The sequence below is a fragment of the Ambystoma mexicanum genome, chromosome 9 (assembly GCF_040938575.1).
Source record: "Ambystoma mexicanum isolate Mex_15411 chromosome 9, UKY_AmexF1_1, whole genome shotgun sequence".
NCBI classification, from domain to species: Eukaryota; Metazoa; Chordata; class Amphibia; order Caudata; family Ambystomatidae; genus Ambystoma; species Ambystoma mexicanum.
The window spans coordinates 363,307,166-363,319,627 of NC_090931.1; the positions used below are offsets into that span (position 1 = coordinate 363,307,166).

General features: G+C 46.9%; 1 protein-coding gene across 1 annotated transcript in view; it reads left to right on the forward strand.

The window, feature by feature from the left end:
* MLXIPL (MLX interacting protein like) overlaps window positions 1–12,462 on the forward strand; it is an 800,126-nt gene that overhangs the window by 763,551 nt on the left and 24,113 nt on the right. The window contains exon 16 of the mRNA XM_069614794.1: window positions 10,011–10,140. Within this exon, the coding sequence (XP_069470895.1) occupies window positions 10,011–10,140 (130 nt within the window). The remainder of the gene's footprint in view (window positions 1–10,010; window positions 10,141–12,462) is intronic.

The window sequence follows — 12,462 nt, forward strand, 5'->3', positions numbered from 1 at the left end:
AGGCCAGCAGAGCTGGAAGGAGATATCTAAGATGAGGAATACGTCGGAGGAACATCCCGTCGAAAGAACGTTACAAGGTAAGAAGTAACTTGTTCTTCTTTTTCAGAAGAAGACCCGTGGGAGACAGACCAATCCTGAACCTCCTCATGGGGATGTTTAACATATTTATTCTTATTTATTTTATTGAGCATTTGTTAGGCACCTATACAACAGAATTGTGTTCCGTGGCGCCTATACAACAGAATTGTGTTTCGAGGCACCACAAGACTAAGTGGGGAGGGAACAGGGGAGTAAATAACATTAGTAAGAACAGTCAATATACAACTGTGGTCCTAGTAGGCCTTGTGACATTTGGACCTGCAAGTGCATTGAAGAAAAGTGCGGGAGATAGGGAGGGGATGCGGGGGTGGAGGGAGCAGAGTAAGGGAAGTGCTAGTGGGAGCAGGGTAAGGGAAAGTGCTGGTGGGAGCCCGGGAGGGCAGTGGCAAGGGGAGCCACAGAGGAGGCCAATGGCTAAGTGCTAGGGCGGAGGAATCCCATGGGTGGGATGCACAGCTCCCAGCCAAAGAGCCCCTAAGGGCAGTGCTAAGGGGATGCAGGGGTTCTGGTATCGACTGGGTAGAGGGCCTGCTAACCTGTAAGATTCATGAAGGACCAAGCCATCAGTCTCAGCGGCAGTGGGGTGATTAGCAGGGAAGGGAATGAGGTAGAGAAGAGCAGAGTTTTGAGAAGTTTCCGGAACTTAAGAAAATCTGGCTCAAGTCTGAGAAGGGCAGGGAGGCTGTTCCAAAGAGAGGCACCAGCCGAGAAGAGAGATCCGCCCGCCGCTCTCTGCTTGGAGAAGCGTTTGACAAGCATAGAGTTGGAATTAGAGGAGCAGAGGGCACGAGCAGGTATTTAGGGAGGGACAGTTGGATGTAGTGTGGTCCCCAGCCCCACAAAGCCTTGTGGATGATGCAGAGGGTCTTGAATGTGGTCCCGTGTTGCAGTAGTCCAGCCTAGTGAGGACCAGAGCTCTGGAGACATTGAGCTTCTGGGGAAAGGTGAGGAAAGGGAGAATGCCTCTAAGGAGGTGAAGCTGGAAGTGGGCCTTCTTAGCAAGGTCCAAAATGTGAGGGGTGAAGGAGAGAGCAGAGTCAAAGATGACCCCAAGGTTTTTGGCCTCACAGGATGGGGAGGGTAGAGGGCCCAAGGACGGCGGCCAGAGGGTAGGGTAAAACAGGGTGCAGGTGTCCCAATGAGAAGGATCTCCATCTTACTGACATTAAGACAGATATCATTAGCTGCACACTATGCCTGGATCGCGGTTAGAGAATCAGGGATGAGAGAGGAGCAGGAGTGGAGGGAAGTTTGAAGGAAAGCTGTGTGTCATCAGCATAAGACTGGAAATTAGGAGACAAGGAGGAGATAAGGTGAGCAAGAGGGGCGAGATAGATTTTGAAGAGGCATGGCGAAAGAATAGAGGCCTGGGGGACACTGCAGGTAGAGAGTGAGGTGGTGGAGGAGAAAGGGCCCAATTGCACCTGTGAAGGGTGGTTAGTGAGGAAAAATGTCGGCCAATCCAGTGCCTGATCCATGATACTGTGGCTGTCGCAGAGCCGTTTTATGAGGATAGAGTGGTTGACCGTGTCGAAGGCTGAGGAGAGATCGAGGAGAATGAGACCAGCAGGAAAGTTAGATTCAAGATTTGCCAGCATATCTTCCAGGGTGTTCAGGAGAGCAGTTTCCATGCCTCTGGATGCTCAGAATCCCTATTGGTGGTTATGGAGGCACCCAACAAGTTCAGTATGAAGGTTCAGTTAGGGAAGGACCAACTTCTCCAAGAGTTTGCCAAGGAAAGGGGTAATGGAGATAGCGGGATAGTTAGCCGGGCAGAAGGGATCAGCAGACAGCTTTTTCGGTAGAGGGTGCACAAGGGAGTACTTGAGGGAAAGGGGAAAAGAGCCAGCGGTTGCATAAAGCCGCAAAGGACGGGCAGAGAGAGGAGATGTTGTCCTTAATGGTTCTAGAAGAGCAGGGGTCCACCTGTTTGGAGGAGACCTTCATAGAGTGGACAAATTTAGAGATTACATCGGGTGTTGTGGGTAGGAGGGAGGAAAGTGAGGGGACTAGGCCGTGAGAAGCTGCGGGAGGCTGGCTGGGTAGAGTGGAATTGGAGGTGGGCGTGGAGGAGAGTGAGGACAGGATGTCCACATTTTTAGTTGAGAAGTGGGTGGCCAGAGCGGTGTAAAGAGCCTGGGAAGGAAGGAAAGAGGTGGAGACTGCGTGTGGATTGGTGAGTTCCTTGCAGATTTTGAAAAGTTTAGCCTTGTTGTTAGCGGCTCTAGCGATGCTGGCTTGGATGTGGGCCTGCCTGCTTCATGGAGCAGCTAGAGAAATGATATTGCCTTTGGAGCAGGTGACAGGACAGTTTGTTAGAGGGTGAACCTGAGGTCTGCCACTTCCATTCAGCAACTCTGCGCTTGCCTTTCAGGGATGCTAGATCAGAGTCATACCAGCTGTTGCACTTGGAGGCAGGTTTCAGGCAGATCCTCATGACAGGGGAAAGGACATCAAGGGTGATGGAGAGGTGAAGATTAGCAAGGACAGACTCAGAGGGGGGGGTCAGATGCAGGGGAGGGAGGGGGGTCCAAGGTGGAAGCAAAGGCAACGACTGACACTCACTTCATCGGTCAAATGATGGAAAAGGAGGCTGGCAGTGCAGGGGGAGGCTCAGACAGAGGGCCAAGGGAATCCAAGTGCGAGGAGACAAGAGAGTGGTTAGACCAGAAGAGGGGGAGTGATGACAGGGGTATAGATAGGGATGTTTCCAGAGATAAAGGCATCCAGAGTGTGTCTGGCTGAGTGGGTCTGACTGGAAGGAAGAATAGTGAGGGAGATGGAGTCACAGAGGTCACAGAACTGTGAGGTGGCTGATTCGGGGTAGTTGAGGTGGACATTTAAGTCCCAGAAGAGGAGGAGTTTGGAAAAAGAGGTCAAGGGGGAGGAGGTGCGGTCAGCCCATTCAAATAGGAAGGGAGAGATGGTGCTAGGGGGCCTGTAGATGGTGGCAAAGGTGAGTGAGAGAGTAGGAGAGACCCCAAGCCTGCAGACGAGGCATTTGAAGGAGGAGTAGGATTGAGTAGGAATGATAGAGGCAGGGACCCACTCAGAGAAAATCACGGCCACTCCACCTCTGGGCCAGTTGGGCCTGGGTTTGGAGAGGAATGTTTAGCCCTCAGGGAGGAGAGTGTCAAGAACAGTGGCAGAGCTGGCATTGACCACGTCTCAGTAAGGGCAAGGACATCGAGGTCAAAGTCTTGAAGGATGAGACAGATGTCGGAGGAGTGTTTGACAGCATAACGAGCGTTCAGAGTAGCTAAGTGAAGCTGATTGCCACCTTTGAATGTTTTCCGAGGAGGGGTACAGTGGCATGGTACTCCCGTCGGTGGTGGTGAAGAGGTGAGAGGAGAGGAGGAGGGAGGAGTGGCTGGAGAGGGGAGGAAGTTTATGAGCGAGGGCAGGCGCCGAGCGAGAAGTAAAAAAGTAGGTTGCAAACCCTGTGACATGATAGTGCCATTGTGACAGACGTTAATGACACACATGGAGGATGAGAAGTATGCCAGAAGTACTTCCCACCATTAATGGGTGAGGAGGAGAAAGGGGGGAGAGAGTGGAGATCAGATTGGGGCGGGGGGTCCAGAGATCAGGAGAGGGGACAGAGAAGAGGATGTCAGTAATAGTCTGCCTGGAAGTAGCATTGATGTAGGTGTCCGCAATAGGTAGGTCTGGGTTAGAGGCCAGGAGAGCTTTTTAAAGCTTTTTTCTTCCAGCCTTCCTGAGGGGGATATGATAGGTGATAGAGTAGCAGTTGGAATAGATAGGGGAGGTGGAGGGTGCCATGGGAGTAGCGGAGGAGAGAGACAGACAGACAGGGGGGCTGCACAATGCACAAATAAATCACCAGATGGCCTAGCAGCTAGGCAGGCACAGATGAAGGAGGTGTGCAGTGGGAGTCAGTCAATGCACACATATAAATCACACCTAGGATAGGAGGATTCTAAGATGGCCACCAGCGGGTAAGGATGTGCAGTCATTGGCGGATGGGAATATTACAGTGAATGAGTCACAAGTTCAGCTGTATCAAGATTTGGCTCTGTTACATTGCAGAAACAAAGAGATATGGGTCAGGTCACATGCGCTCTGATCTCAAAACAGATTCCATATAAATTGATGTTTCTGTTTAGGCTGCTTTTTACCCTGGAAGGGTTACAACATTGTTTAACATCATGTGCAGAAGGGTTGGCACTGTTGAACTAGAAGCACATGGAGAGAGACGATTGAGGCCCTCCTCCCAACGTGGAATGCGACAATGGGATAAGTCCATGGTGCAAGGGAAGAAGGGAGTGAGAGGGGTGAACTGAAAGGTCTGCAGGGGCGAGGACAAGGCAGCGGCACGGAGGGAGGAGAGGTGGGGGTCTCCTAGGATTGAAAGGTGGTGCATAAACAAAAAGGGGGATGGAGAGATAAAAGGTGGCAGGATATTTGGGATGCCATGAGGGGAAAACTGGCAGATGATGTCTTGGAATCTAAGGGAGGTGTTAGGATGCTTCCCAGTGGGAGTGACCTCAGGTAATGTTCTGGTCCCAAGCCTTGGGGATGGTCCCTGAGGGTATCATAAGATCTTTGGTCTGGTCCAGAGAGGGATTGTCTAGGGGCTTTGGTTGGGGAAGTTGTGGGTTGTGGGGCATTATGGGGGGCAGAGGAAGTGAGGAAATGGCCACTACTAAAGCTAGGGAACAATTTAAACATGACAGTGATTAGCCTAATTAATGTTATGCATTCAAGGGTTAAACTCCCCTGCTGTGCGAAAAACGTGGAAGCTTTGTTGAGAAAGGAAAAGGTGGATGTCATCATGCTGCAGGAGAAACATATTAAGAAGGCAGAGAAAATACCTAGGTTTAAGATGTGGTTATTCTCTCGAATCAATCAATCTAATGCAGTGGGGAAGACCTCAGGGATTATGATAGGATTCAGAGATATACCCAGAGTCACAGTAGTGCAGTCCCTGGTGGATACGGAGGGGAGATATCTTTTTCTATCAGTACAGTTGGAATATAAACCTAAAGCAGGTCAGGTTGGGTTCTTAAGGGAGATGGCAGCTAGGTTGTTGGACTTTGCAACAGGGGAAATAATATTCACAGGGATTTTAATTTGGCGTGGGACCCTACAGTCGATAGAAGTGGGAACGCAGGGAAGGGGACAGCACTCCCTACACAGGTGCTAAAGGAACGTTTGGGAAGCCTAACATTGTGAGATGTTTGGCGAACTAAGAGAGAAGATGGAAGTCGGTATACGTGCTTCTCGCATATATACCAATCCCTGTCCAGAATCGATTATGTGTGGGTAACACCTACCTTAATGGAGACGGTTGGGGAAATAGATCTGGGGTCCATTTCACTGTCAGATCATGCCCCTCTAATAGTGGCATTTAGCGATGTGGGGCCGTAAATAGAGTTATGGACATTAACGTTTCCAGCTGAATTATTGAATGATGAAGTAGTGGAAGAAGTGATAAGGGACAAGATAGAAAGGTATTTTTGTGTTAATAATAATGAAATGGTCTCGCCTGAAGGGACCTGGGGCGCCTTTAAGGCAGTAATGCGGGGAGAACGTATAGCATTACGTGCCCATCAGGAGAAACAGAGGGTGAAAATGGAAGGGGAACTGGAAGTTCAATTGGGAGATAACCAACAGGTACCCAATAGAACTATTACGGACCCGAAGGGCTGAAAGATCTGTTGATGACCAAAAAGAGGTATTACATGCGGGCCAACAAGGAAGATAAGCTGCTGGCTCAACAGTTGAAGGGATCAGAGGCAGCTAAAATAATCCAGCAGATTTTGCAACCCAATGGATTGTTAACCGAATCTGTGGCCATAACAGAAACCTGTTCCCAATTGTACTCGACACTGTGCACGTCAACTCACCATGATTCTCTGGAGATACAACACTTCTTAGATATATCTTTGCCAAAGAAAATGGCTGTGGAGTGGGACGAGCTAGAAGGTGATACCAAGGAGGAGGAGGCAGAGACCGCAATAAGGCCATTGCCATTGAATAAAGCGCCGGGACCAGATGGGTTCACAGCAGTTTTCTATAAAAAATATGCAAGACAATTGGCCCCAAGATTGGCGGAGTTGTTTAATACGAGAGTGGCAAATGGGGGGTAACACCGACTATGTCGGAGGCGAAAGTGGTGGTGTTCGGGAAACCTGGCAAAGACCCGTTGAAATGTAGGTCATATAGACCCATCTCATTAATGAATATTGATGCAAAATTATATACAGTTGTTTTATCAGCGAGATTGGCACCTCTTCTCCCGGACTTGATAAACGCCGATTAATCAGCCTTTATCATAGGTAGGCAGACCTCTGATAATATTAGGAGGGTGATTCATCTGTTAGAGAAAGTTAACACTAAACAAATTCCATCAGTGTTAGTGTCATTGGATGCCGAAAAGTCGTTTGATGGCGTAGGAATGCGGACTAAGTTCATACGGATGGTATGGGCGAATTATTAGGCTCCTTAGATACAGTTGGCGGTCAATAAACGAGTCTCTCGCACTATAGAAATGGTTTCATCCAAAATGACCGAAAATATATGCCCAAATGTGTGATTTGGCCGAATTTCGGTCGTTCGAAAATTCCGAACGGCTGAAAAGCTTGACCAAATCACTCATTCGGTGCTGGGGGCTGCGGGGGTGTCCCCCACACCCTTACTCACTATATTCTGAACGGGGTTGCGGTGGTGTCCTCCGGAGCCATCCCCCCAAAGAAAAAAAAAAGGAAAGGACCATGTGGCACCGGTTCCCAATCAAGGAAGTGAGAGGGAACAGGCGTTGCAGGGACCAGCGATTTGGAGGAAAGGTAAGTAGGCTGGTGGGGGTGTGTTGGGGGTGTGGGTGGGGTGTGGTCAGGGGTTTGGCCAAGTCAGAAATGTCCAGGGGAGAAAAGACTGAAGGTTATTTCAGAAAACTAATCTTCTGTCTTTTCTCACTTGAACATTTGTCATTCGGTCTTTCAACCCCAAACCTATAGAAATGGGACAGGGAACACGACAGGGATGCCCACTGTCGCCACCTCTTTATGCACTGTATATGGAATCATTTCTGCATAAAATCAGATCGGGTTTGATGATATAGGGCACCTTCCTGGGATGGGAGGCCCATAAGATTGTCGTTTTTGCGGATGACATGCTGATAACATTGATACATCCTGAACAGTCAATATAAGCATTGTTGGTGGAATTGATGGATGTAGAGAAGGTTGCGTGTCTAAAGGTTAGTATGGGGAAGTCGGAGCTTCTATAATTGGGACTCACTGCAATACAGAAGGAGGCTTTGCCCTCCTATTCTCCGTTTGCTATTGCGGATACATGTATCAAGTACCTGTGGGATAATCTAACTAAGGTGGTCTCACAACTGTATGATAATAATTTCCTGCAACTACTACAAAAGGTAAAGGAAGATTTAGTTTCAGGCTCTTCCGATCATGGTTCCACATTATTTTTCTAAAGCACTGAATAAAGTGGTCTTGAAATTCCTTTGGTGCAATAGAACCCCTAGAATTGCATTACGAATGTTAATGCACCTAGCGAGGGAGGGGGGAGGGGGAATGGCCGCACTGAACTTTGTAAAATACTACGAGGCAGCACAGCTACGGGTAAATCGTGAATGGTTTAGGGGAGATACCAGAAAACCCTGGATAAGGATGGCTAGGGCAGTTGTGGGGTGTCCATTGGAAGGGTTCCTCTGGCTATACAGACAAGATAGACACCCAAGTACACAGGCTAGCCAGGTACTGACAGTATGTGATATATGGGATTGGCTGTTAGAAAAAAGGAAGCCTATCCATGCATCCATCCCTGTTTTCTCTGGTATTTGGGAATCTGCAATTTAGCCAAGCGATGGTACAGGGAGCGTACAGCCAATGGCAGAAAGTGGAATGTGTAAAGTTGCAAGATATGATGTAGGGGGGAATTATTCATTCATTTGAGGAATGTAAACAGTCAATAGGTCTCTCAGAGAAGGATAGGCTGGAGTACCATCAATTAAGAAATTGGATGGTGGGGTTAGGTGGCAAGGTAACAACGGTGAGGGAGCTTACTGGGTTTGAAAAATGTATTACCACACACACAGGAGATAGACAAATGGTGTCTAAATTGTATGTGACACTGATCGAAGGGGAAAGGGAACAGGTCTGGGGATATATGCATAAGTGGGAGAAGACTTTAGGTATGGACTCACCTAGGGATCACTGGAAATATTTATGGGCAAACATTCCCAAACTGACAAGGTCGATTCAGGTCAAAGAAATGTGGTATAAGATCATGGTCCGGTCCAATGGCACTACACCCTGGAAAGGTTGCATATAATGTTCCCAACAACAGCAGAAAAATGCTAGAGGGGTTGTGGCATGAAGGGTGACTGGAGCCACATATAGTGGGAGTGCCCAAGCTTAGGGAATTATTGGGAGGATCTTAAGAATCCGCTAAAGACAATGATATCCCCAAATGTGAATTTGACACCTCGGGAATAGATGTGTGGTTTGTTTGACCTGAAGATCCACCTGTCTACTAAAATGTGCAAAGCTTTTATGTTAATGGTGATAGCTGCATGGTTGGTGATAGCAAGTCGTTGGAAACAGAAGAGACCACCAGCGATAAGAGATTGGCTGTTTAAATTGTGGGCATTCATGGCAATGGAGTTGATGACGTACATTTTGCAAGGGAAATTGGTAAGATTTCAACAAGAATGGGCACTGATCTTGGACTTTTTGAAAGGTGACTTTGTACAGCAATGGTGTCCTCATAACCTGAGAATATTGAACATTATGTAAACAAGAACAAAAGGAGTTTAACATTTGCAATGGGAAGAATGGTATCACAACTCTACCCAGGGGAGGGTGGGGGATAACAGGGGAAGTGTGGGGGGAAGGGGTAATGTTGTTTTAATTGAAAATGTTAATACATTTTTTTTTTTAAAACAAACACATCTAGGTTCGAATTTCAAACATGGCACTAAAAAGCAGCGCAAGATGGTAAATGCACAGATTAAAAGCACACCTAAATTCGAGTTTCCGGCAAGGCACTAAATAGCAGCACAAGATGGTAGGTGGGCCGATTTAAAAGCGCACCACAATTAAAATGTCAAGCAAGACGCTAAAAAGCAGCACATGATGGTGCACAGTTTACAAACACACTTAAATTCGAAATTCAAGCATTTTATTCATAACGAACCCAACCAACTTCCCTGATAGCCTGAAATCCTGCTGGCATCATTAATGGGGCCTCAGGGGCTGGGCCGGTTCTGGTACTCCTTGCCCTACAAACTTAAAGTGAGCATCAATTCACAAGTGTTTGTACAAACTTCTTTTCACAATATAATATTAAAAAGTAAGTTTTATTCAATTTTGAATCATTTTTACAGGTTGGTTCAGGAGTTCTGCTAAACCGGTAGGGTTATCTTTACAGTGTTGCATACGATGAGAATGCCTACAATGGATAGCTATTGTTGCAAATACGTTTCTTTACCTTTCTGCACATGTTCCGATCGAAGGCGAATTTCTCCTGAAGAGAGAAAGGTTTGCAACTTAAAATTAAGATGCGAAAGGACAGATGTCAATGATCATAATCTCTACAGCCAGGCCTGTGTGATCACTGTTATTTCTTTATGGAAAGTTTTAACCCATGAAATCTGTGAAACCCTAACCAAGTGTTCCAAATAATGTGTGAGTCTGTAAAATGTGCGCTCTGAGAAATAGCACTGCTCTCTAAAGGTGACCATGTTGTCGTGCCTCTCCCTAGATCGCTGTACTGCCTTAGATCACAGTGAGACTACAACTTCTGAGAGGTATATAAAGGAGGACTACCTATTCCTGAAAGCCTAAAGTTGGTCTCAAACTCTTCAGAATGGAGGCTCTAAGTGTGATGTAACTTCGTTCTTTCCTTGACTACTTTCCCTCCATCAGTTCAGCATCATCATTCGCCCATTGTTTGAATCTTTCAATGGTATGGTCTCCACCGCCAGCATCGAAGACCTAAGCCGAACGTCCATGTCCTGGCTTGATCAGTACTGCTCGCTGCCAGCTCTGCGCCCAAGTACGTACATGTCGGAGAAGTAAAAGAGGGGTGGGGGGCAGAGAACACATTGGAGTCTTGTATACTTTGCACTCTTCTCAGCAAGCATTCTGAGAATCTCACCTACTCCCTAAAGAAATATCTGAACCTTTGTGTCATTATCATTGTGCCCCATACTTACCACTTTTACTCCCTGCAAATATGCAAATACTCCCAAAGAATAGCAGCAGAAAATAGCAAACCAGTACATAGGAGCCTGTCCCTCTGCTTTCACCCACAGAGCTCCATGGATATGTTTGGACCAGTAGTACACATATTGCTAAAGAAATAAACTCTTAATATTACTGCTTGATCTGAAGAGGTAAACATGGATCTTTTAATGTGCATGAATAACTAGGTGAAATAAAATATTTATTACAAAGCATTTCTGTTTTACAGTTCAAATATTTTTACTTGCTTATTAATACTCCCTTTGGCAATGGAGCTTACTTTTGTACACCCCAAAAATCATTTTACTCCCAAGTTAAAAAATAGGGAGTAAAATACTCACACTTCAAAATCTTATTTGCAGCACTGTCTGTACTCCTGCCACTTTAGATCTCAGGGGCCACAGAATCTCGAAATAATGAAATGAGACATGTGAAGACGGTCAATATTTCTACAAGCCCTCCAGGGAAACTAACACAGGCTTGCCCTTGCAGCAGCATTTGTTGTTATAATATAATTTCTTCCAAAAATGCCTTTCTACCCTTTTTGCACCACTAAACTGTCACCATGTTGAGTGGTCAGAAATAGCAGCCATAAAGCACCGTATTTTTGATTCCTACATGTTAAAGGTTCTGAAACTGCGGTTCAATATCTTTAAAGCACTGCTTTTTGAACCGTTATGTGCTTACAAAGGTGTGTAGGCTGCTTTTTATAGGGGCAATCATGTTATGACTGTATTAAAGCAGTATTGATTAACATTCAACTTTGGGTTGGTTCTCTGAATCCTTACCTGATGGAAGATAGGTACAACGAGAAGGGATAAGGAGCTTTCCTGGCTCCACCCCTGGCCCTGAGATGTGGAGACATGGAAAAGGGTAAAGCCGGAGAAACCCTCCTGGGGAAGAAAACCTGTTCAAGATGGAGAAATAAGGTGCTCCCAGATGAATATTTGGAAGGATATTAGTGGGACTTCAATGATAGGCTGTCAAGATTACCACAAAACATCCAGCCCTAAGTGTTCGACAACGGGCCTTGCACGTTTCAAGGAAACTCTGTTCCTCTGTTAAAAAAAGCCAAAATGCCTTTTCCAAACCCGTGCTGCCATGTTGCCATGGCGACTATGGCCTCCTCTCCACAAGCAAGACTACCGCACTGTAGGCAGGAGGAGGAGGAGCCAAATGAGGTTGCGGCTACCCCTAACAACGCTTACGGGTAGCCATACTCGCTGCGTCTGATTTCCGTCTGAATCACTGCAAGCTCTCGTTCCCATGTCTTGTCCTTCTTGGCTGCGCCTGTTCATTTTTTGGCCTTTGACCGCAGTCTGTGTTTCTTGAAATGCCTTGTTTCCTTGTGTATCTGCACTTGGATTGTTTACACATTGCTGAACCCCAGAACGCTATTTGACCTGCCTTTGTCTACTGTTTGTCACCTCCTGAACTGCTTTCACGTTGCCGAACTCCGGAACGCTGTTTGACCTGCCTTGTCTGCTGTTCTGTTCTGCCTATAATGTCCGCACGCTGCCGAACCCCGGAACGTTGTTTGACCTGCCTTGCCTGCCGCTCTGTTCTGCCTCTACTGTTCGCACACTACCGAACCCCAGAACACTCTTTGACCTGCCTTGCCACAAAGTGGAATTCATCCTTCTTTAACATTTCGGATTCATCACGCCGGGTCAAAAGGAACAACAACCTGATTATCTACTCTGTGGCATCATCATCACCTTACCTGAGTGAATCTGCATACCCAAGAGAATAGCGCACGAACTAGAGACTGACACCTTGCGCTCAGATCGTTAGGCGTCCTCGTTTCGTTCGGGTAGTCTGTGGACTAGAGACTGCCAAATCACGTCTCGGCGTCCTCGTTTCATCGTGAGTCAGGGATAGGTTGGGTTTGCAGAGTTTTCTCAGTAGTACCTTCCCAGTGTGTGCCCATTGGTAAGTCTCTCATACAAATTTCCTTATTGTCATTTATTTTCACTTCCTGAACTTGTCTCTCAAGCTCTATGTTTTGAAATCTTCTGATATACGACCTTACCTTCTACAGCCACATTCTCTGTGTACATCAACACCCACTGCAGTGTTCCCAGATCGGCTGCCTTTTCTACACTCCACGGTGTCTGTGTCCATCTCCAGCTGC